Source organism: Blennius ocellaris (assembly GCF_963422515.1).
Source record: "Blennius ocellaris genome assembly, chromosome: 23".
Lineage (NCBI taxonomy): Eukaryota > Metazoa > Chordata > Actinopteri > Blenniiformes > Blenniidae > Blennius > Blennius ocellaris.
In genome coordinates, this window is record NC_137672.1 from 15,155,689 (window position 1) to 15,182,204 (window position 26,516).

General features: G+C 40.5%; 1 protein-coding gene across 2 annotated transcripts in view; it reads right to left on the reverse strand.

The window, feature by feature from the left end:
• Positions 1-26,516, reverse strand: part of fgf11a (fibroblast growth factor 11a) — a 93,121-nt gene that overhangs the window by 29,015 nt on the left and 37,590 nt on the right. For both annotated transcript variants that reach the window (XM_080518917.1, XM_080518916.1), the window contains 2 exons: positions 15,331-15,441; positions 3,043-3,146 (listed from right to left, as the gene is read on the reverse strand). In XM_080518917.1, coding sequence (XP_080375043.1) covers positions 3,043-3,146; positions 15,331-15,441 — 215 coding nt within the window. The remainder of the gene's footprint in view (positions 1-3,042; positions 3,147-15,330; positions 15,442-26,516) is intronic.

Below are 26,516 nucleotides of genomic sequence, written 5' to 3' on the forward strand. Positions count from 1 at the left end.
CCAGACAGAATAATTCAATATGGAGATGGGCTCATGGCAAGATAGTGCTAATTAATAGATGCACAAAAGATGATCTTACTCATTTTTCAAATAAATCATTATTCTGTTATTACAGTTAATTATAGCTGCGATACTTTTTTGAGCCTAAAGTTGATATAAGCTACAAAAATTATATTTGCCAGTGTTTCTATGTTTGTATGCAGTTCCTATGTTAAGGGCAGTGGGTGGCACATCTCTCAATGGGAAAAGAAGGAAAAGACTGGTCTAATTAAGATTAGATTAAAAACAAGCAATTCAAAAAAACATCTCTGTTCTCTGCAACTACTCATTACTTTTTAAAACTAAATTTAAGATCTTCCTTTTAATCAAGACTTTTAACTAAATGTCCCCTGTTACCTGTTGTTGAAGTTTAGGATTTTTATTTCAACATGATATTTAGACTGGTTTTTAATTCATATTGTGTTTTAATTGGCTTTTAGTTTATTATGTGTGGATGGGAATGGACATACAGGTGGGTGTCACTCTGTCACTCAATTTTGTTTTAACCTGTAAAATACTTTGTTTTGCATTTTAATGTACAAAAAGTATGACATCAATGAAGTTTAATTGCTTAATTGATTGATTGATTACTCCCACAAGCCATTTCCTAAAGTCTTTCGGTTGGCGGTTCCTCAGCTTCGATGTCCTAGCACTGTCGGCTACGCTTCTTTCTCCTCATTATGCTCCACACGATCCACTGCACTCTCTTTGGTTCACCTCCTGTATTTGCTGAATAGTCCGCTGAATAGTCTCATAGTAAACGAACTGCACAAAAGTTCACCTGCAAGTGAATCCAGACCCACCTTTTCAAACAGTCCAGACTTCATCTGTTTGATGGGTACCAGAGTGTGGATGAGCTGTTAGAAATGCAAAAATGAAGCAAGAGCAAGTGGACTTGTTTGAATTGGACCAAACAGCGTCCACAGTCGTAAGCCCGGCAGCACCGGGGACAAATTACAGTTACTGTATGTGTCTGATCGTGTCGCAGCTGACAACCCGCTGCACCTCTGCACCCCGTCTCTAGCAGTGTGCACACAGGCACCGTTGGATAAACTTTGAAATGAACACAGCAATGCGCTTCAAAGAAGATCTCACACAATTTGCATGTGTGCCAAGCGAGGGGGGGGGGGGGGGGGGGGGAGTAGAAAAAAAGTGCTTTCCTCTGCATCCTGAAAGAGGTGCACTCTGATCATCTGTTCTTCCATCTACCTCTCGAATCTGCGGCTCGGCTGCCTGCTCCTCTCTGTACATCAATGAGAAACAACTCTCCGGTAGCTGGTTCACAAGCCGTGGCGTACGAGTGCCGCCGCCGCCGCCTCCGGCGAGGGAAACCATCTGATGTGCATCAGATGTATACAAAGTTTCAGATGTCACCACCTCAGCTTGTCTCTGAGCGGCGACAAGGGAACAAGGTTAGAGCGAAAAGACTGTCACGAGTCTCAGATGACGGCCGTGACTCGTGTGATGCATGGCGGCTCACAGGACACTTAAGAGTGCATAACTGGAGCTGATATCATATAAAATAGCCACAGGAATTATCCATCAAAGAATATATATATGCATATATGGTAAGCGAGCAATCTTCAAAGTAATAACTTGAAGAGAACTATATATATATATATATATATATATATATATATATATATATATATATATATATATATATATATATATATATATATATATATATATATATATATATATATATATATATATATGCAGCTTCTTCAGATTTGTTTTGGAGATAAAAGATGGCAGCATTTCTGCAACACAATAATAACTCGGTCACACCGGGTCAGCACTTTCCTCTTTGTCTTTGATTTGAATTACTCTGATAATTTTCTCCAGAAAAGGTATAGAAACATGCAGAGATGCACCATTTGTGTGATACAATCCTTATCATTCTAATCTTCAGTTACATGCTACTCTACATAAGTCACATGTTTATGTTTTTTTCTTTAATGAGGGTTTCATGGTTTCAATTAAAAAAAGCTGAATAATGACGATTGATATGCCGTCTCTCATTGTGCAGCTCACTAAGGCCACCTTTAACATTACAATTCCAGCAAAAAGGAGCATTGTTGCTATTTAACTAAACTCCCGTTTGAAGTTCATTCAAACAAATGAATGGCTTGGCTGTTATGAGATGCAGCATTTGACTGGATAGAAGAGCAAAAAAGGTTGCGTCTTATATGTTTCTACCCTGGAGTCAAATTGTGTGTCAGTAATGTCTGAATAACTGCTGCTGTGAAGCAGTGAACTGATATCTGATCTTATGTGGTACAGTGTTGTTTTGTTTATTTGTAGGAATTGTATATTTAGGCAAATATGCAGATCATGCTTTCCTTCTGCAGATATGTCAATGTGATAAAAAAAAAAAAAAAGACATTAAAAAACACTCCACTGCTACAGCAATGTGCATATTATTCCTGAAATCATTATTTCCAATCACTCGCTAGTTGGTATTCAGTTGGTAACTCCATTACTTCTTAAATGGGTAGTAACCAGTAACTGTAATTTGTTGCTAATTTCCGGTATTTGACAAATTTTAACATGGTTGAACACAGAATCAGGCCTTTGCAAAGCATCTCAAATATCTCAGATTGAAATCACCAGTTTGTGGGAGGAATTATTGTAAAATGCTGTGTCGTTATTGTGCAAAAAGACTCTGGAGAATTTAATTTGCAGATAACACACTTTCAAGTGGACTGATTTGGATGTTTTTCTGGGAGTATTTCTTTCTGCCCCCGACAATGTGTGGTCCTTTACAGTTCAGATTTCAGCTCTAATAGAAGAATGAATAATAAATGAAGAAGCCCCACTTTGTTCTCTTTAACTTTTAAAGGCAACATAACGTCGTCTGAGAGAGAACGCAGCAGGTCAGCCGAACGTGGTCCACGCGCACCAACTACAATGTGTTTCATCAACCGACGAAGAACACGGTCAGCAGAGGGGTGGCAGTGTGTCCAGAAGCGTTGCTGAAAAGTGTTGTTGCGACCGTACCGAAGTGTAGAGGTAGCCCTCGCTGTTCATGGCAACGTAGAGCCCTGTCTTGGTGCTCTGGATGGCCACTATCCTGAGCCCCACAGGAATCAAGTTGAACTGCACTGCAAAAACACAGAGGAGGGGAAGTGGGGGGGAGAGGGGAGGCATGTGAGAGCAATCATTCTCTCTCCTAAACAGCATTTCCTCACAGCATAAAAAGACAATCGTTTTCCAGCTGTCTCTTATTTCATCCTCCCTGTTGTACGGTTGATCTGTCAGAGGCGCCAATAGGAAAGTGTGTGAAAAACAGAATTGAGTGAAGGATTAGAGGGGAGAGATTTAGGGGGAATAAAGTCTGGTTGCTGGTACAGCAGAGGTCAAACAAAACCGAGAGTGACAGGATGGAGAAAACCCTGCTGGAGGACGAAACATGGTGAGAGAGAAAAACACTCGCCGAGCGGAGATCCTCAAGAAAATACAGTACTTTAGAGGGTGACATCTTCTGAGCACGCTTTTGAATTAATTCTCTCTGTCCCGACACAGTAAACAACACTTTGTAATGTAGGTTGGCTGAATCCCCTCCAGTGGCTCCGTGAATTTCTTATGTGCATAGCTCTCCATACAAACTAACTTCAACCTGGCCAGCGGAGCAGCACTCAGAGTATAATGCGTCTGAGGGACAGACTCAATTGAATGCTCATGCAAATAAATTGCATTTTCTGTTCAAGTAAGGATAATACCATGAGTGATATCATGCGTATGTGTTAATGTTTGTGTTTTCTTTGGAGTGATTAGATGGAGCCCAAAGAAGTACAAAATGTCACACCATGTAGTTGGATGCATCGGTAGAGGAAGTTATTAAACATATGGTAGCATTACGGCAAATGAAAGAAAAACATTTGCATGGGGGATGGATGTCACAAAGTCAAAGATGCAGAATGAATATGAGATTCAGAAAAGATTGCATGACCTAAGAATTTGTACAATACAAAAAAAAAATGGTTAATCCTGCAAATAAGAGTCAGGGGAAAAAAGATGAAAAAATACATAAACTGCTTCCAGCATTTTCTGGAACAAAGACTTTTGTTATTTTGTGGATTTATAAGATTGCTGCCTCCACGATATTTGTTTACAGACTTGATTTTAAGATATTATTTATGGGGTACCTCAAAATTTGACTATATGAAAGATTAATGTTCCGATATGTTTAACAACTTCCTCCACAAACACAACACATCCAGTTCCACATTTGTTTGCTCGAGGTGAATTTATCCACAGTGAATTGCAAGCAAATGAACTCAGAAGCAACACTGTCCCCAACAAACGTGAAACGTGTCTAAATCAAACCAAACCCTCATTTGGAAACATATTTTTGCATCTGATGTCACACATAGTGTTTTTCTTTACAAAATGCACACAAACTGAGTATCAGTTTCAGGATGCTTTATACGAGAGCTGAGTAAAACACAAAAATGCCATTGACCCAATCTGAATCTCCGTACACTAATATTTCCACAATCTGTAATCACTTTGTGCTGTGCACCTTAATCAAAGTGCGTAAAGCGGTTTGCACTGTTTGTGTGGCTGACACTGCACATTTGAATCTTTGTGGTCACTTGAGATATTCAGTGGCCTCAGAGCCACTTTATGATCCAGATCTTGTCAGACCTATAATTTTCATACAAAGCACGCTCACGTTTGACTGTGAGTACTTGTCTATGTTTTTTTGTTTTCTTCTCAGATATCATGATGCTATTGTGTTGATGTGACATGGCAAGTTGAATAATACCGACATAAACAGCCTCTGGCTGCCAGCTGCTCTGCTGTCATGAACAAACACAACTCGGATGATGAACATCCCAGAAGCGGTCGGACAGGATCAGATTAAAAGGCAACCAAAACAGAATGGGCTGAGAACACAAAACACTCACGAACTCTAAAATATTGATGGTTTGTTGGTGTATTGCTGCATTAACCAACAAAGTCACAGTTGGCAGTGTTTGTTTAGACCTGTAGAATATATGTAGACTTGTGTACACTGCATGATGAAAGATGTGATAGGAAATTATATATTGGGTGTAATAAACAATGGCTTGTAGACTCTCCTGAGATAACACATTCCAGTAGGTTATTGTCACAACCAAAATCTCATTCTGGAGTCAACTTAATTAAAATATGTCTGCGATGCCCTTCTTTCTCCAAGTTCTTTTCCAAGTGACAGTGAATATGTGAGTCATACTTATAGGCTTTAGACATCAGTGGGTTCAGATGATATTACACTGAGATTACACTGAGCACCAAGAATGCAATGCACGCACACAGAGAGAGAGAGATTTGTATCGTGCTTCTTCTTTTTTTTAAATGTTGAAATTGTGGATTCAGTCGGAGTGCAATTCTTTTTTTTTTTTTTTAGGTGGAGACTTGTTTGCATTGGCTTGTTCAAATGTCACTACTGTGTCTTCCACAGCTACAGACCTTTAAACGTTACACTCCAGTGAACCTCATGATCTCCAGGCACTTGATCTCAAATAGGTTTCATTCCACTTTAATACTGAAAAGCTCCACGCACCAGAGGAAGTAAAGACAGGGACCGTTAAAGATGGGACGCAGTGCTTGCAATCTTCTAAGATTTATTGGAATGAAGCACAGTGGTACTTGGTCAAACTTCCCAAATAGAACATGAAGGCTGACTCTCTGACTAGTAGCCGAGTTGCTTCTGGTTAAAACAGGCTTAAATGCCAAAAAGTGTTTCCAAATATTCCAGGACTATCAACAGAAGCATGATCATTCTATTTAATTAAGTTAGCTGGTTTCATTCGCTTGAATCACTCAAAACAAAGATGTTGGATGATTGACCAAAATAATCTGTTGGACAAAGTTAATATCTGGGAGTAAAAACCTGGAAATGAGCCGAAATTTTTATGTGTAAGAAAATGAAAGCAAAAAAGTAGGCCTCAATTAAGTTATCAGGCGGTGTCAGAAAGTCAATGTCGGCAATGATTTACAAGAAAACAAAGGCAAAAACCACCTCGTCAGCGCTGTTGAATGATTTTCAAGATGCACAGAATTAAGATGTTTCATTACTGTTTTGCAACACTGACTTTTTTGGGGGTTTAAACCAACAAGCCTCAGCTCTAATGAGCACATGTCAACAGTAAGTGAACAGAAAGTCTGTTCATTTAGATTTTGATGCATGATCACAATAGATGTATGAATGTTGGTAATGGAAACTGCATACAAATATACCCCCCCCCCCCAGTCTCCCCTCTCATTCCCCCTTTCCTTTCTTAAGGGCCTTGCTTCTATTTGCTCGATCGATCGCTGCATCTCAAACAGTCGGTTTCGCAAATGAACAAGGTGTCACCGTAGAGCGCGGTAGGGATGACAAATAGACCACATCATGCACACACTCAAAAACACACAAGCACACACACCGGCCCCTTCCTGCATGTAGTTGGGTTTCGCCTCACACAGCTACCAAGGAAAACACATATACTAAATATAAAGTGCAATGACAACTAATGGCCGAAAGCTGAAACTCACCATTGAAGTTGGGTTTGTGACAGTATGACATGTGATATCATAAACTAGGTACGTACTATGGCAGGATGCATGTCAACTTCTGACAGTGCTGGAAATAAAAGCTTAAAACTAGAGCACAATCATACATGTGGTTATATTTATACTTTAAGGGTGTTTTTTTTTAGAAAAGGCGTGCATGTACAGTCCGTAGTACAAGTTTATGTACTAACGGGAAAGACTTGGGATAAAATAACACAAACATTTCTTGTGTCTATCAGATGTTCTGTCAGTTTACATTAACAGATTAATGTACATGTACAATGTGATTTCCTATGTGTGAAATTATTTTAGTTATTTGACGGTAAGAGGCTTTTCCACAGCTGGCTCTCCACAGCTTTTATAACAAATCATCTATGTTGTCGGCTTTTTTAAGTCCTGATATTGTTTCCCCTCAGATTTTACTTTTCTTTTTCAGATATGTCCGATAACGTCCTCCACCAAGACGTCCAGCTCCACAGTATGACATTAATCTCATGCCTCTAACATTCTCAACTCTCAAATCAAATCACTGAATGGCGAGGCAACACAGAAATTATACAATTTACAGCAAAATTGTCCCGTTTGCACTCATTGTGTGATTCTCTGTGTTGAGTACCCATGAAACGCATGCAAAAATGAAAGTTTGAATGTGCAATTTAGAGCATTTTTACTAGAATAATTAACTACAGATTTTTTTAAGAAGTACTTTCAGGCTTTTCAAGATTATCAGAAGTGGAACTTTTAGTTCTACTTCTGATAATCTTCATGTTTGTGCCATATCTCATCCTAAATAACTTATACTTCTCAACTCTAAAAAAAACCCTAATAAATGCTCACTTACATTCTGCTTCTCCTGTGTTAACAGAACCATGTTTTCCCCTCACTCTCTTTCTACAATTTGTTCACAGCCCTCTTACTTCCTCAGTCTGTGCTCATGACAAGGATCACATAACTGTCTGGGTGGGTAATGGAGGCAACCTCCCCTCCTCCCGCCCTCCCTCTCTTTCTTGCCATCCTTACATTTGAATCCTTTTTCCCCCGGCAGCGTCTCGGAGACTGTTAGATTAATCAAAAGTCTTTAGAGGGAGGGGAGGAGGAGAGGAGGGGGAGGGAAATGAAGGGGGAGGGTTTTTGCCAGATCAATCCCACAAGTCAATTTTTAGGCTTGCAATCATCTACACAATAAATAAACAAGGGGAGAGAGGAGACGGGAAGAGAGGTGGCCGTGCGCAGGGAAGTGGCAGCAGGACATGGAGTTAAGCTGTGCAGAGGGCATCTGCAGGCATGCACGCTGCGCGCCTGCTCTGCAGTGTTGTTTTGTGCTGCACAGTTGGTCCCCGTTGGAATGAGAAGAGGATTATAGTCATCTGTGAGAAGTCACACAGAGTTTAACTTCAGGACTGACACTGGCAGTTCTGTGCCGTCTTCCCTCAGTGAGAATATTGGATAACAGTATTGTGATGTTATATATGTAAAAGCATCTGAAAGCGACTTATTCGAGTCATGTCTAATATTGTATTGGTCAGATCACAAGGAGATCCTTTAACCTGTTTTGCATTTTATCCTCATATCCTTAAAACATTTTATCTTGCTTAAGGCAGACAAAATACTAAATATTCCTGGTTTTAGTAAAGAAAGCAGGATAAATATCAACAAAACATATTGTAGTATTCTAAAGGCTTTTCCAAAAATATAATACATGAAGTTATCTCATATTGGAAGTTCCCATCTACATCATCTACAACTCACAACCAAGAATTTCAATGAAAAATTTGCAGTTTTAATGCAGATCGTCCCTCTGTTGCATTAAAACTGTAAAAGTCAAATATGCTGAACATACAGAAAGTCTACGCAAGCACTGCATGTTAGCTACTTGAGAAAGAAAACATTGCCTTTCTTAAAATTCAGTTAGCAGCTTCATCAATGAGAAGAGGCATAAAAAAATAGGTTTTGTATGGAAAGGTACATTTTCATTTGAGGTTGAACAGGAACATTTTAAACCACTAATGTTAATGCTACCGATAACATGCTTTCTTCATCCAGCAAACAGGAGTTTGGCAAAATAGTAACTATGGGTGACAAACTGTGCTTCTTCTTTTTTAAAACCAACTAGTTCCGAACATTTTACTGCTGTAAGTATCCAGGAGTGGTGAGGTTTTATTCACAACAATATAGATATGACTGATTTGACTCAATTTGAATGTAGCGGCGTTGCCAGACACAGAGATTAAATTTCCAACAGACAGGCCCAGTGGAAGGATCATTAAAATGATGCCTGAACTAATGAAGATGCATAAAAGGAGTGGAATTGCATCAGCAACATGTGAAACGACCCCTATCCTCTCACACATCATCATTTGTGTTTTGAAGAAATGAGCTTTAAAGGCTCAATAGTAGATTAAATGACTTGGAGCCGAGCATTACGCCTGATTTCCCTGGTGGTCGATGGCTCTGATGACAAGACAACTACCTTCACTCTCCTGTTATTTAACTTCTCCCTCCTCCCCCAGGCTTTCCTCCTCATCGCCGACTCCCCTGCCCCTTTATCGGTCTCTCTTTCACTTCAATCTCTCTCTTTCTTTTCCTCTCCTCTCTCTTCACCCCTTCTTGTTGTGAATTAATATCCTCCTCCTTATCGCAGTTTCTTTCTCCACGTCTCTCCATTCCTCTTTCTTATTTGTTCCCCTTTCGGCTCCCCTGTTGCTGGCTGTCATTCTCCCCGTCCTGTGAAACCAATACTTTTCCACCCGTGTCCATTCATCTTTGTCCCATTTTGCCCCGCGGCCGCCTCTGTTTGCGTCTTCATCACTCTCTCCTCGCCTCTGCTTTTGTATCCTCACTTCCCCTCGTTCGGTACGCTCCGTGCTCTCTCTCGGCGTCGCTCTGCTACCCCCTCACCTTTCTCGTCATCTGGCGAACAGAGCCCCTGCTTTCAATGTTCACATTTTCCCCTCCTTGAATGCTCAGCTCGCACACAGAGCTGACTTTTCTCGTGTCTGCCTTTCAAGTCAGAGGGGTGTTTTTTTTCCCCTTCCCTGCCATCTGCGAGGGAGCATTATCAGAGCACTGGGTGAAAGTTAGACAGAGAAAAAGACTTGTTCCAGAGCATGGAGAGAGATAAGTAAAATTTACTTCCAACAGTGGGAGATGGTAATTACAGTGGATAAAATTCAGGGAATCAAGTTCCTCTTTATGGCTTTTCGATGTACACGCTGGCAGTCAATACAGCTTTCATCTACTCGACTTCTCTTTTTCTCTTTTCGCTGCCCATGAAACTGTATTTCTGTCTCATTCTGGGATTTTTTTTCATCCTTTTCTTCCTAAACAGAAAAAAAATCCAAATCCATCAGCAGCACCATCCCTTCTCATCACTGACTTTCCTTCATTTTCCATGCCTTAAAGAAAGAATATGCTTTCTCATTCATATGCAGCTCCTATTGGCCCGATCCACGAAAGGTTTATGTATATAAAAAATATCACAGCACATAAACGTTGTGCTAGTGTGCGGACACACACGCCTGGAAGCTGATGTACAAACAAGATACATTCAGGGTTGCGTGGAACACAAACACGATATTGATGAACTGTCATTAGAGACATGTTCCTGATTGTGCAAAATACTGGAAAGCATTTATCCTAATAGATTAATGTACAACACCAATGTAATTTACAGCACCTTATCCTTCAGCAGAAATGCTGCTGTTATTGTGGTAAGGGGCTTTTTTTCCCCTCAGCTGGCTCACCACCTTTGTATTGTACTCCCTCTTGGGCATTTTTGAAACTCTTCTGTTGTTATTATTTTTCTCCAGAGCTTTAACTTTGTGACATTTTGTACCCGTGGGTGCAAACCCATTATTGGAATACTTCTGTCTCTTACTTCTGGTGATACTTATATAGTTGATCACCGAAAAAAAACCTACACAGACTAAAAGCACAACTATTTGTTTTAGTATGCGATTTACCATGCTTGATATAAGATCTTAGTAAAGCTTATGACATGGCGACTTGGCTGTAGTTTAATTCGATGTTGGGTCACTTACAAGTCCAATTTCTTTGTTTTTGCTGTCTGGAGGATTCAGGCAGATCAGGAATCATGGGATTCTCCTCCAGTTAATATAATATACCAACATCATGCAATTATGAAAAGCTCATGTAGCGAAAGTTAAAAGTTGGAGATTTTTCACTTAGTTTTGGACTGAATCAATCTTCATTGAGTAAGGAGGAGAAATGCACGGCTCTCTCTCAGAAACACTTTAGAATAGTTTAAAATTTTATGATCAGCTGTGAAAACTTTTTCATCTTCTATCAACTGCAAAGTTCACTTCAGGTTCCACTGACCATTATTCTATTATTATTGTTGTATTATGACATTATCATTCCACTTTAGGTGGCAATCGATCATATCACAAACTTATACGAAAGTGATGAAAGTTTGAAAATGGTGTTTTACCTCAAACTTTAAAAGTACCGAGAGAAATAGTCGGCTAACATTAAATGACTTGTAATAAACTGGCTCAGATGTGCAAAAACACCAGGATAGACCTTTAACAGCACTTCTCGGGAAAATAGATAATAAATCTCTGCTCACTTGCCATCCTCCTCTTTCCTCCCTTCATCCCTCTTCCAGCTTCATTACATAACAGCAGGCAGGAGCCAAGAACAGCGAAGGAGAAGAGAATGAGCAGGGTGGAGAAGAGGGTGGTAGCTCCTCTGACCTCCCACCAGAGGGGGGAGACACAGTGATTGAGGAGCCGTCAGCTGCACGCCAGCTGCTGCTCCTGCTCGCCGTGGCTTCTTCCTCTCGCTCTCCCTGTCCTCCTCTTGTTCTCCCCCTCTTCCAGTTCTCTCCCTCTGCCAGCCAGGCTTGTCCGTTTGGCTCACTTTACTCTGGCATGTCCTCCTTCTCCTCCCCCTCTCTGATCCTTTACTTCACTTTTCTTTTCATTTTTGTGCTTCAACTTTTGTGCCAGTCACTTCTGGCCTTGTGAAAACTCCGTCTGTCACATAGTTATGGAGGCTTTTGGGGGAACCTAAAATAGTGACATAAAAGTATTCCAAGGCCGTACCAAAGCTACTCTTGTCACTTTTTGTTCTTTTACATCCCCTCAGGGCTTCTGTACCTCCTTCCAAGTCCTTTTACTCCCCTCCACCTGGCTGCCTCTTCAATGTCCTGCCTTCTGACATATTCTGGTCAGGGACAACTACTGAGGTTAAGGGAGCCGCTGTAAAGCCAAGCATCCCAGGCAGAGAGCGGATGAGATGGAGCCAGGACACCTGTTGGGTCACGCTTGATCCATTTACTTAGAGGTCATTGCTCCATCACTCCAACAGCAACAGGTGGCGCTGTGCGTGCGTGTGCGTGCATGTTTTAATGTCTATTCGTCATTTGGAAAGATTGATCATCTGACCCTGTTCTGTTGGTTGTGATGCGGTACAGATTTAATCAACCATATTAAACTGTCACTATTTTAACTCCAACAATATTTATATTTTCACTCAAAAACATGGAGATCGTGGACTTTTGACAACCATAATCTGAAAAGTTGAATAAGAGAGTTTTGTGAGATTTGAAGAAATAAGCTTGAGGTCCATTGACTCTGAACCAAAACTCACTGATACGAATTTAATCAGGTGGAAATTTGCAAAATACTTCCTCTGTACCTTCATCCCAAATTGCTTTACTGAATATTTCTAAAGGGTGCAAAACCAGGCACCAGGTGTTACTAAATTCACTTATAGTCATTTATTTTGGGAACCTAATAAAAGCACTGCTTAATAATTCCATTACCTGACACAGGGGCCCCTACTAATCACATATTTTCAATCTCTGTGTCTTGTTTTATGACCTTGATTCTGGCTAATATTTGTGCTTACAAGGTGCTTATACCTAAAATGAATTAATTTAATTAGCTGTCACCAAGGGAGCCAAGAATAATAGATGGATTGAACAGAGCATGTGGGACCAGGTGGGTTAATCATGGTCCAGGTTCCCAAAGGCGAAAGTGAAGAAGTCGAACCAGATGTTATATTGAAAGCATAGCAGTGGCAAAGCGGCACCGAGTCAAATGAGAATGTTCATCAATGGATCTGTCACAGAGGTATTTGGTTGATTTTCTACTTTCTTTCAAAGTTTTGAAAAAATAGTGACTTTTTTTAAACTTTTGCTTCAAACGTTATTTAAAGGAAAGAATTAGCAGTGAACATTTATTTGTGTTTGAAATGGAGAAGGCTTTCAGGTAGCACTTCAATTCATGTCTGACAGTAAAGGAGTCTATACACACACTCTTATGCATACACACACACAGTGTGTTCCATTACATGCTCATGCAGCACTTTCTATCCATTCAATGTTCCGTGCAGCCAGGTAGACGGCTGGGTTTCAGCTCGATACTCTAATAATGTCAATCACTCAACGATTCCTGCTTGGTTGAATAAATGATCTGACACGCGGGGAAAAGCATAATTCATGAGATTTCGTGGGACTAATCTGTCACACCCATACGCATTCTGCACCCCGACTGCGACGAACCCGGCTTTAAAGCTCGTCCCGGGACTGATGGAGTTATAGTTGTTATAATATGAACTATAAGTCAGACCCACGCAAACACTTTGCAGGGTGACCTCCGCTGACAAATCTATAATACCCCGACACACCAGGAGCACTGTTACGCAACAGCGGTCTTTACATCCATCGGGAAATGAGTCCCCATCGCCTTCAGATGTGCCCCGTGGTATTATGTGATGAATATTTCAGATTGGACATGAGAGTGTTTAAAGTTCAGCGCGCGTCGATGTTTGCCTCGGCGGAGGTGTGCTGTTACATAAGAGGGAGAGGTGAGAGCAGGTCCAATCAGTTATCGGAGAGCTTTCTGGAGGTGTTCAACCAAACGGCCGGGTTGGGCAGGATTCATAACCCCAGTGCCGCGCCAGCTCTTCAGTAATCTGGATATGCAGTTATTTTGATAATTTGTCAGAATATGAATTAAAACATCACACAAAAACTGCCTTAAGTTTTTAATCATCAGATTGACAGTAATAAACAGAGATGTGGGTGTGAAATGTAGGTGGGTGTCTATGTACAAAGAATAAATAATTAGAAGCCCCATGTGGGGCCATTTATTCCGAGAAACCAGACATATGACTCTAAATTGCCTATCGCTGTAAAAGCAAGCGTCTGTGACTTTCTGTGTTTGTGCTGGGATGAACTATAGACCTGTCCAGATTGTAATGCTGCACTCAGTAAGCCTGTATTGCCTCCAGCACCCATGATGCCAAGTTACATAAAATGATAGAGAAGTTGGAATATACTGTATACAAAATAGTGCAAAAGGAAGATTATTATATTACATTATATATATAAACACAACCCTTCCAATCCTGGTAACATCACGAGTATTCTTAACATATGGAAACTTTGCAGAGGGAACCATAACTAAGAGTTGAAGAAGGGTTTATCTCCCTCCTTCTTGCAGCTTGTGAATCCAAAATAGTGCTAACTTCATGTTTTCCCTCCAAACGGGTGTTTTGACAGAAAAAAAAAAAGATCCAAAACAAAACTGCTGCGTAGCCACATTAGGGATATTCTGTGATGTTATATTGATCTCTTTGGGAGGGCTGGAGGGAGGCCAGGGACTCAGGGAGATCATGAGATATGATGTTTCCAGTCAGTAATCACCTCAGCAGTGACCTCTCGCGGGGTGAGGTGTGAGTTAATGCGGTTGGTGGTGGTGATGTGCATTAGTACACCCAGCAGCTAAAAATGAAAGTAGGTTTCTGTACTAATGGGAAGAGATTCAAGTCTTGGTCCATGACCTCAGCAGATTCTCTGCTCCCATTACAGTGCCCTTAAGAATTGCTCCTCCTCATGATCAAGTATTTCTTTCAAAATTAAAAAGATTAAAAAGTTATATGAACATTTATGCACTGATTTACTAAGATCTTGCATAAAGTGAGCTAGTGGTTTCTATGTATTCTGCAGGCGATCAGATAAGAAATCTGATCAAATACAACGAGTGACATATTCAACCTTATTTATACGAGAATGGCCGGCAAGAAATGTTATCATATCTGCTGGTTTATTCGCTTTCGGCATCATAAACAATGCAAACATTTTCAGATGTTGTAAATCACATTGCGCAATATCCATTGATCCATGAGCAAATATTGCTTATTCATGAAGGCAACCACAGTTAATGTGTGAGTTAATTTGTGCGTCTGTCAGAAACAATCAGGTTTTTGTTTGCTTTTATTAGTTCAAACCTTTAGCAGTTCCGGCTCAATATATTTTTCTTTACCACAGCTGCTGTTACGACCGTAGAATAGAGCTCTGGTGTATCTAATAGACATTTTACATTCCTATGTGACTGAGTGTAGATCAACAAGGCTGTAACTTAAAGGTCATGATGATTGTTCGCGAAACATTAAAGCCACGTGTTGAGGAAACTTCATCTGTGATACATTATGTAACAAGAACAAATCCCATTGAGCTGGCAGTCATCCAGCACACCTCTCCAAGTGTGCAAACATTTTCAGCCTGATTGATCCTTGTGTGAATCAAACCAGAAAGCATGGCGGCACCTTTTTATGCTCTCCTCAGATATATGACTGTCCTCGGAGGAAAGTCCCCCTTTTAAATGTCCTTTGGCATGAAGCTACGGGGGGGGGGGGGGGGACTCCCAGAATACCAACAAAGCTGTGAAAAGGGCGCTCTTCAAAAAGAGCAGAAACTGTGATTCAGTCACTTACAGAAGGAGCTGCTTTCGTCCTTTGTGCCTTCCATGGTGCCATCCGGCAGCATCTGGAGGTAGAAGCCGTGTCTGCAGTAGAGCCGCGTGACGATGCCCTTCAGCTGGGGCTCTGCAGAGTAAACACAGCATTCGACACACGTTTAGCGTCCCGCTACACACATTCTTGTTAGGCGGCGTATACCTTTGTGCACCTGTGAGCGTGCACACCGAGCAAACACCAGGCAGGTCTTAATATTTACCCAATGAATCAGTTAAACACTAAAGTATAAGTGTTTGCACACACACACATACACACACGAGTGTGTTTGTGTGTGTGACTGTGGACTTGAGGATGACTGATGGGATGTCAGCGTCTGCTATAAAGACGGAGTCATTACAGTTGGGTTCAAGTAAGGGAAGCAAGCAGTTCCTTTCATCAACGGTATCTACAACATATGAAGGGATCTATTATAACTAACGACATGGTCCCAATACAGTATATTCAATATATTTGCATTATTCTACTAATTCATTACAAACAGGTACTCCAGTCCTCAGTTATTTATTATGATAAATTTGAGCCTGTAAAGTGTTCACCCATCCAATATGTGGCCACTACTGGTATTTTATACGTACAGTACATGTATAAGCTGTTGGTCAGTATTTATCCCGCTACAACAATGCATTATGCTTTGTTTTGTAACCAGCATATTATACGTCACAGAAGCTCTCAGGTGTTCTGTTTCCATCTTTTGGTCTAATGTTGAACGTACCTCTGAAAGTGAAAACTTTATCATCACACTATCATATCATGGTCCACCACTGGGGCACTGAGAGGCTCAATGGCGATGCTTCTTCCCATCTGAAGGAGCATTTCACCCAACAAACCCCTACGCGATGACTCTGCCTGTAAAATAAGTCTAAATGTCACCACACTGCCAGAACAAAACCCTGCACCATGGAGGATCAAACTTTCTACTTTGCTGCGTCTTGCTTGTGGAACAACGTCCCTGACCATCTGAGGACACGATGAACTGTGGAGAGTTTCAGAAAGAGCAGATAAACTTCAGTCTTCTCGTAAAACACTTGAATGCACCTCATTTTTGACATATATTTGCTTCTATTTATATATATAGAACCAACTCAGTAAAAACAATGTCTTTGTCAAATTGACTCTGCAGTACTTCAGCACCAGCAGCAGTAAGAGCTTTATGTTTGTTTATCTGAGGGCTCTTCAAAGCCAATGTTGAGTGTCGGTAAAGCGCAGATTTTAAATAGACTGAAAATGTCTCTCTACAAAAAGAAAACATATTTTATTGTATCATCTAATCTAATCAATCTGGTATTAGGTGTCATATTCAGATTTTAGATGTATATTGCCTCCCATGCAGAAGTGTACACAATTTCCTTCACATGGTTAATTATTCAAATGATAATGACTAATAAAGCATAATTGCTTGCATGTGATACAGCGAAAAAGACCTCAACAAACAAGTGCAACTCGAGAGCCATGCTGAATTTTTTAAAGCACCATCTTCATTCGTCTATTTACCCTCCTCTCAAGCACCAACTGTATTTGAGCACCTGTCCTCATTTACTCAGTGGCAGTCGAGCCCCTGTTTGTTTCCGTGAGCCAGTCGGGCGTCTGTCTGTCCGCCGCACCGGCGAGGAGTCGTCTCCATCCAACCTCGTGTGTTGTGTTTGTCTCCTTAAGGCCGCTCACGCATGACTGAGGGGGGCTCTTTCACTCCGAGAGTGCTGAGGGAGACTAAATAGTGGATCAGAAGGAATGTCAGAATGCTGAAGTGTTTCCACAATCAAGATTTAATGAGACACATCAAATATGGATGAGGACAGAGAAGTACGGGGGCAGCTGGCAGTTGGCCCTCGGTTGACAGCAGGGTGTGTGTGTGTGTGTGTGTGTGTGTGTGTGTGTGTGTGTGTGTGTGTGTGTGTGTGTGTGTGTGTGTGTGTGTGTGTGTGTGTGTGTGTGTGTGTGTGTGTGTGTGAGAGAGAGAGAGCTGGAATAGTGACTCACTGAAGTACATGAAAAATTATGATGTAACACAAACAAATGTCTATATATTTTTTTATATATATAAATAAAGTTTACTTTAGAGTTCTTCAGCATTATTCATCTTCCAGTATGTTTTCTCTCTATTTTTCACATATTTACAGGCTACTTTAGCAGTGTAGTGCTGCACATCCATCAAGTTAGGAAAGCTATTGAAACAATAGATTCTACCAGTCCTTATACTGCAACTCAATTATATTTTCTTCTTGTGTAAAAACAGAGTGTCAACATATTATTCCAACTGAGAAAAGTAATGTTTGGAGGTAACTTGGGTGATTCATCAAATGCTTGTAGCGTTTGAGAATTTTTAGCGGAATGTGCACATACTGTGGGAAATATTTGCTTCTTCTTTTTTTTTTTGATAAGTAAAGTGTAATTTGCTCAAGGGACATGCAATAATAATAAAACTAAGGTAATTAACTCTAAACCCTCTTTAAATTTTGTTATCCCAGCCTTTTTGTATTTTATATAACATAATGTAGTTTTTTGCTGATCCGTATGCAATAAATAGAATTCGTTGATACTCGTTAGCGACTTTATGTGCCTAAAAACAATAATATTTTATCCTCCATTGTTTTTCATCCGATTTCCTCATATTTTCCTCAAACATACAGCCGGCGAATGCCAACCACGGTCATCAACAACCCACCTCTGCTTTCATCATAAATAACACAAATTATAAGTAATACCTACTCATTTGGATGTTTTTTTGTTGTTTATAATTGTTTGTTTTTTTTTAGAGGACAAAATTAGAAATAGTAACGCCGCTTCTTCAGCTAATTAAAGTAAAAAACCAAACAAACATGTTCTTTCAGCTTTAGAAAGTTTTATGAATAAGGAACACGAGAATGTGAAAATTCCTGCTTTCTCTATATTATTATCTGGTTCATGTACCGATTACCACTTTGTGGTGCAAAGAAGATATTCTTGTTCCATTTTATTATTTCTGATGTACTTATTTATTTGTTTTGTGGTGTCTCTTGTGGGTGTTCATAAACTCTAACACTTGTTCTGCAGATTCTGCAGTTATTTTATGTTGCTTTCACATTTTCACATCTGGCATCTATAAAATTCATTGATCAACACATTATTTCTAACATATGTGATATATATATATATATATATATCATAGGTGATATTGCTGCACACTAGTAAGGACATGTATATGTCTGTCAGGTTTATTAAATAGTGATCTGAATTAGTTCTGTGAAGGAGTAGTCAACTATTCAGAGGCTTTCCAAACTTTTTTCCATACACACCTGAGAAGCCTGAGAAGAAGATGGATATGTCAAATGCTTATCTTTTACCTGGAGAGTTCAGGTATTGACTCTGATGAGTCAGCATGCCGTGTGGCATTGTGCTGTCAACAACCGTCCATATTTCTTGGGACAGCTCGGCTGTTTGTGATTTCCCAGCACCTGTTGGTCCCTGCGAGGCTCTCAGTAAACTGACTCCCCAGTCCAGTTGAAGGACATTACCCGCTAAAACAGGTGGCTCTACATCACGACCCAGGGAGCAAACAGGAGCAAACAAAATCTGACCCTTTCTCAGACAGAAGAAGCACGTCAGGGTAAAATCTTTATTTTATCCTTATGTACAACCCCTTAAACCTGGTTCCCACTATAGAGCAGTTGTGTACTCTCTTAGAGAGAACACAACTGGTACACAACAGGTCCCTGTAACTGTACCCTTGTTAATGTTTATAGCATACTGTTCTCTACATGCATGTGTGTGGTTTCAATACAAAATCAAACAACAGCACCCACTCGTGACCCCCTACATGAAAACGACAGCATTTGTTTCAGCAATTTTACCTTTTCAAAAACGATGGATTTTCACTTGAAATGTTGTTGGATGACAACAAGAAATACTGACAGGTCCGAAGATTGAGGTGAAGTTCAAGCTTGTAAGATGGCATTTACCATGCTTGAAGAAGATGACTTCAATTTAATAACCCAAGTGCAGCCAAGCGGACTCTTTTTGAACCTCATGAAGGAGCTGCATTGATGACGATGAAAGTACTGTATTTTTCCACTTATTGGGTAACCTTTCATCGCAGGCTCTGGCCTTGGCAACAAAATTGTGTTGCTGTAACTACTAAAGGATAAAAGCTGATTTCTCCACCACTGCCTGACCAGACGCAGAAGGTCAAACCTGGAATGTGGTAATCTGTAATATCCTGAGTGTTAATCCCAAATTAAGCAGCACATGGCTTAATGTGTGGGCAGAGGCTTAAAACATCTGCTGCAGAGCAGTGCAACGAGCGCGCCGGGAAATGCCTCGTCTTAGCGTTTGAGTTGAAGCTCCGCCTCCACACAGATTGGTTCGGTAACAACGCCACCATCTAAAACAGCAAAAACACGGTTTGGCTGCAGTGACATGCAACACTGCATGCCCAGAGCTGAGATAGAGTCGTCATACATGTGTGCACACGGAGCACCTCATGCATATGCATACATGTGCTCAGCTAAAAGCAGGGGGAATTGCCTGGGGACATACCTGAGGCAGGATGTCAGTTGAACAAAGGGGTTTTACACAGAGATATGGATAGAGAGTGACAGTGGATTACTTTCAGAATCCACTGTGTCTTTTAAACTGATGCATTTGAGCCGACAGATGAATTTACAAGGAATCACTATGAAAATGTTATCAAAGCAGGAGTTTGTTCACGGTCGAAGCAACCCCACCAAATCAAGTTGGCTTCAATTTATCAGAAAAGTCGTCGTGAGACATGTAAAATTATGTTAGAAAATCTACTTCTTACTCCAAATATCTTTTGCTCACATCTCTCCATCATATATTCCATATAATCCAGACGTTTTGTCACAAAGCTGACGTCGTAAACCCTGATTCCCCCCCATGACGTTCGAAGGCTTCCACTGAAGCCAAACATCGGAGAGCTATTTTTACAGGCTGAGGAGCACTATCACGACGGGTAAGATGACCTTGATGTGTACAATTAATGTGACACTTGTTTCCCCGTAACTCCGAGTCAGAATTGCAAATAAAAATCAGAATTTTTATGGTCTCCTGTCATTTTTGGGAGGTCTTTCGTTCCAGAAGATATGTGGATCTCTTACCTTCTGTTTAGGATCGCCAATAAAAAAATATTTGATTCTCACACACAAAAGCAACCTTGTGAAACCAGGTTCAATTCCAGGCCCAGGCCTTTCTGTGTGGTTGTTCTCCAAGTGCCGGCATGAGTTTTCACTGAGTACAGCTTCCTTCAACTTTGGCGTCTCAAAATGTGCTATATAGTGAGATTTTCTATCATTCTATCCAGGCAATCAACAAGCAGCCCCTGCAACATCAACTTGCTGGTATTAACAACAGATGGCTTTATTGGTTTTCATCATATTTATGCTATTTCTTGTTGTACTTAAAAATTAAAAAAAATCCAAACTCTCAGTGACTTTTCTTTTTGAAGTACACAAAGCCTCTTAAATGGCATTAAAACTGTGGGACGAGAACTTCAGTTCAAACTTGTGTGAACAGCAATCCCATTGTCACGTTGGCTCGTATCCTGGGAATATCACAGCGCCAGTCAAGAGATAACAGAGTCAGCCCTGTCCTGCAGCACAAAAGTGTGTGTTGGTTTGTGTGCAGCGTGTTTATTCACGGGGAGGATTTGTGCTCGTAATCCGGCAGACATTCAACGCCAATTATGGAGTGACCTTAATAAAGAATGGGATTAATTTCACTTATTAAGAATTTCAACCATTAAAGTCACCCTGAACCCGCCGGCTGCTCGGGGCCTCGCGTCAGACGACAACTGGGCAGCCGCTGGTGTTATTTTCACCCCCATTACACACTGCAGTTATGCTTGTGTGTGTGTGTGTGTGTGTGTGTGTGTGTGTGTGTGTGTGTGTGTGTGTGTGTGTGTGTGTGTGTGTGTGTGTGTGTGTGTGTGTGTGTGTGTGTGTGTGTGTGTGTGTGTGTGTGTGTGTTGGACACCTCCAACCGGATGGACTTGGCATAAGGTGCAGAGAAGATGTGCCAAGAACAATGTCTGTCCGTCATCACACACACAAGCACGCACACTCACATACGTACATTCTCCTTTTTTATGTGTCTTTCTCGTCTCAAGTGTAAAAAGTGTTAAGCGCCAGTCATCCCTGAGATTATGTCTTTACTAGCTCCTAAAATTAAAATGCTGTTCCAGCACTCAGTGTTCTTGCATTACACACAGACTGCTTTTTCCTTACCTTAAAGTACTGCACAAAGCCCATTTTGAAATATTTTAAACCATGGGTTGACTGCGTCACTGGCAGTATCCACGTGCTCCATTCGTGGAGCTGTAGCTTTTAGTTGGTAAAGTGAGTTGTTCAATATCCGATCTTGCTCTTTTCATATGCCCTCGGGCAAGACGCTGGATCCCATATTCCTCCCAATGGTGTCCTTCCTCTTGAGAATGATTTTTATATGCAAATGGGAGAATGTGACAAATCATGAAAAATGTGTTGAGACTGCTGTGGTAAAATACGGTAAACAAAATAAAGTGGATTTACTATCTTCTAACAGTTTATGCTGATTTGTTAGGTTTTCAATGTTCTCAACACCAACTGGTCAAGACAGATGTTCCTCACCTATTTTGTTTTCCCTTTTTGGAGGGAGTATTTTCTTTCCACTGTCACCAATACTCTCGTGTTTAGGACGTTTGGGCTTCTACTTTTCATTATCTTGGGTGTCTTGATAGAACACTGACCACTAACTGGTACAAATTGTGGAAGAGCTTCCAAAATAACTAAGTTAACAAAGAATACTCATTAATCTTAGATATTTACTAGTCAACAGTTTTAAGACTATTATCTTTTTATTTACAAAAAACTAAAAGAGCCTGGCAAACCACAAATTACCAATACCTCAGTGTCTACGACTGTTGGAGTACTTTATTTGTGTTACCTGAATAGATATAAAACTGGAGAAGTCCAGCCCAAACAATGATGAAACAACATTTTCTAATTCTGATAGTGAAAGAACAAAACAATAGATACAGAGAAAATAAAACAATCTATGGCAAGTTGTCCATATTGACCCACTGCAGGTAGTTCCTATCAGTATTGAATAGAGTTTAATTAGATTTAAGAAATATTTCTCTGACCGACAATCATCTGGTGCGATAGTAATAGTGGTGTTTTTGCTTTGGCTAACACAAGCAGAAAGCACCAAGGCACTGCGTGACGGTGTCATAATGCTTCGAGTTAACATGGATAACACACTGTGCACAATGGGCTATCTTGCAATTTTTGGTCACTGATGCTCCCATGAGAACAATAAACCGCCAAGCAAGCAGCCAATTGCCTCATGCTGATATATTTAACCGCTCCACCAACAAACCTTCCCAACCCTTTTCCACAACAATGTTTTTTTTTTTCTTTTATTGCTCACTGTGTGTCCAATCCTCCATTAATGGCACATCCGTAATTCCATCAAAACTGGTGAAAACGTCAGCTTGCTCGCCAAATGGCACCACAGTTGCACTGGGAGTGCTAGTTCACAGTTTTTGCTAACACAGCTTGGGGTCGTGTACTTCAGACAGTTTTACTCTTTTTCTGCCGTCTATTTAATGTCTCTCATTCAGCCCTCTCTCTACTTCCATGTCATTCTTCCTCCCGTCTTTGCAGTCTTGCCCCACCTCCCCATCCCTCCGAGTTCTTTTTCTTCCCATCTCATCCCGAGAAAACTGCCTACCTAATCTGCAGGGAAGCCCTTACTTTTGCTCTTTTAAAACAGTGAACGACTGATGCGGAGAGAAATGGGGGAGAAGGAGGAAAAGCACTTAATAGCAGAGGAGAGTGCTGAATGACAGACTGTCAGTCAGGGGAAGAGGAGGAGGCAGAGGGGGGGAAAGAAAGCAGACGGTATATAAAAAAGAGAAGAAGGGGAAGAGATGCGAGTAAACTGTTTATGATTCCACCACTAAGCATTTAAATGCGATTCTCCACAGGTAGTCGTGCACTTTGGCAGCACTAGGACACACCGACGACTTGCTACTGACGTTTCATTTAGCAGAGAGGTGGCAATCCACTTTTTTTTATTCTTATTATTCTGACGCTGAAGCCTGTCACACCACTTGAAGCTGACGATAGCTGAATATTATGCTTCCATCTGTTTTGTCGAGACGTCTTCTTAAACGCCCGACGTCGGCAGTGGCGCAGTCAAAAACTCTGGGGAGCACAGATGTGCAACATCGCAGATGAATTATGGTCATTGTGGTTCGCTAAGTGCGTCGAGGTTTTTGGCAGGATTAAAGCTATCAAATTTTAGGAAGACGGAATCAGCAGCTTTGAGCAACAGAAAATCACAAAAAAACAGCTGTTATGTTCTGAACTGTAACACTTGGGTAGTGGTGGTTTTATTGTTTTGACTGTAATCACTTCATAGCAAACAGTACATCCTCCAAACTAAGCACTTTAGATTCATAAAGACGGGAATTATAAGAAATTGCAGCGAATTTAATGTATTGTTTCGGTACTCAGTAGGAAAAAATATGTCGCAAAATCTGTGAAAAAGCACATATTTTTGGTTCTCTACTGTTGCAGTAAAGGTGATGCCACCACAAGCCACTGGATAAACTCTCTATGGATTTTCCGAAGATAAACAAGTTTGAAGTGGTTTCTACATCACCTCTCACAACATGAAGGAGACTCTGGCTCTGAAAAGTTCTAGCGTTCTCCCACTCTGTCTTCAAAGTCAAACCCACCATATATAATATCACGCAGTGACGTTCACGTCAGAAAACTTACTCAAATCTTCCAAAACCATATCGACCCATCGGAACATAAGTTGATATTTCCAACTATTTTAAAAGTCAGGTGTGATGATTAAAGTATAGTATCAAACATTTTCATTCTACATGCAGTTGTATGTGTTGCATTGTCATCAAATACTATGAAAAATAGATCCGTTTTGGCATCCAAGTGCAAGGAACGTGCATCAAATGATCTGTAGTTCACAAACGCCTGCTGTAAATTGTATCAGCAAAAATTAGAGGCCATTATTGGTTAGTATCAGTCAGTGTGAAAAAGTAGAGGGTTTATTCTGGGTGGTTCAGTTGGCTGTCATAAAAAAAAAACATATATTAAAATATTATATGAAAGATGTCATTGACTTAATAGCTTTTAATACTTTGATTATGACATAATAACCACATACAACATATGTCCAATATAACACACAATGGATTGATTGATTAATCGGGATAAAACAGATATAAGAATGCATAAGTTATGTTCAAACTTTGTTTTTCTGTTTCTTGGAAAATTCCAAATGATTTTGTTTTTAAATCAACAAAACAAAATGCATGGCTGCATGCCAGCCTTTTAATGCTTTTGTTTGGTCGTTCTATATACGGAGAAGAAAGTCATGGAGGGGAGATTTCTTCAGTTTCACAGCATTGATGGGCAATTATCAATATTGTGATGAGCTACAAAATTGTCATCTTTATTACCAAGAGGTTAAAATGTGACAGAGTGTCTCTACCACAAGGATAAAAAAAAGATGTATGGCTACTTATGTCATGTATATTTTAATCTAATTTGAAATGTTATACCATTGTAAAATGTAATTTAATTCACAAATATGGTTGAAATGTGGTCAAAATGACTTTGAAAGTAATATTGTCAATATTAAAGAATGGAGCTGAGGGCTTGTGTGTCCATGTCTCTTCTACAGCAGTCATACTGTTGAAGAGACATGAACACACAGCCCTAACCCAAAATGAGATCAACAGATTTATCTGATTATTTTTCCACAGATCTCATGATAAAAGTCCATCAACAGGAGTTAACTTGACTTTTTCCTGGAATCAAAAGGATTAAAATTAAAACAAAAGGTTACATTAGATCCAAATTCTAACCGGAATTAGCTCAGTCGATGCTCAGATTATATCTGAGACGACGGCTGTAACTCCGTCAGCTGGCTGACAGATTGTGCTTTGTGCTGCAGGAACAAAGCACAGTTGAATTTCTCATGTAATTATTCCTTGGGGCTGAGCAACAGAGCAGCAGTAATTTACAGTTGCATGCTGTTCATGCTCTACAACCGAGGAATCTTTCCAGTCTGTTCCTGTATGACTTGTCTCTAAGATCACAAAAGGTGACAGTCGTCGTGAGCGTGAGCCAAGAATATGTTGCACCTCCTGACTAAGGGATTTTTTTGTTACCATATATGACCTGAAAATCAACCTCAAGAGCTTCAGGCAAACTTGGTTTCCTCGTCACCTGCTGGTCAAGGGTCAGATTAGTTTTCATTCTGAAATCTCACACTGAGGGCAAACTCCTGCTCCTTCATGACTACTTAACATGCCATGCTTCTGCTCTCTGGTCCCTGAAACACTTCTCGGCTTTCTCCGCAGTTAATAAGCTTGTTACTCCCCACTGACTCTAATATTGTCTTTCTCACCACCAGCATGAGAGCCCGGAGCTATTAATCCATGGACATATGGATTTTACAACTCCCAGTATTTCATCTTGCGGCGTTTATTGCCGCCGACTGTAAATGCTCAACGGCGGCAACAAAAGCAATCATATTTCCTGTATTGAAGTTAGAGCAAGCAAAGTTCGATGTGTAGATTTATTTTCCCTACAATCACAATAAAAGCAAACAAATGTTTAATTTTTTTTTTTGCAATGTATTGACACTCTTCCCTGAAACATCTAGGTTCAGGTTGAGGGAACGCTACGCAAGCTTTTCATATTTCAAGAGCCACATTAAGTGCACCACTAAATTGCATAAAATTAGGGGCTCACACTGGCCCCGGCCGACAGTGAATAATAGGGATAAAGTCGGGGAGAGCCTATATGGTAATGGCCATATTTACAAGGACCATCAATCATCTCCAAACCGCAAGCAGCCTCATTCCTCATAGGACAGACGGAGGGAAAGGGGTGGGACACCTTCAAAACAAAATGCCCCTCGCTCTCTCTCTCTCTCTGTCTCTCTCTCGCTCGCTCTTTCTCACACACAGCCCAACTTCGGCTTTTAGGAAAATCGATCCTGACAAAAGTGATGAAGTGCAATCCCGCTAAAAGTTTACCACACTACAGGTTGAGACGTGTTTTTGTTTGTAATTAAAATGACAAAAGTGACAAAATAAATAGTGGGTGACTGGTGGCGGAGTCACAAGAGGA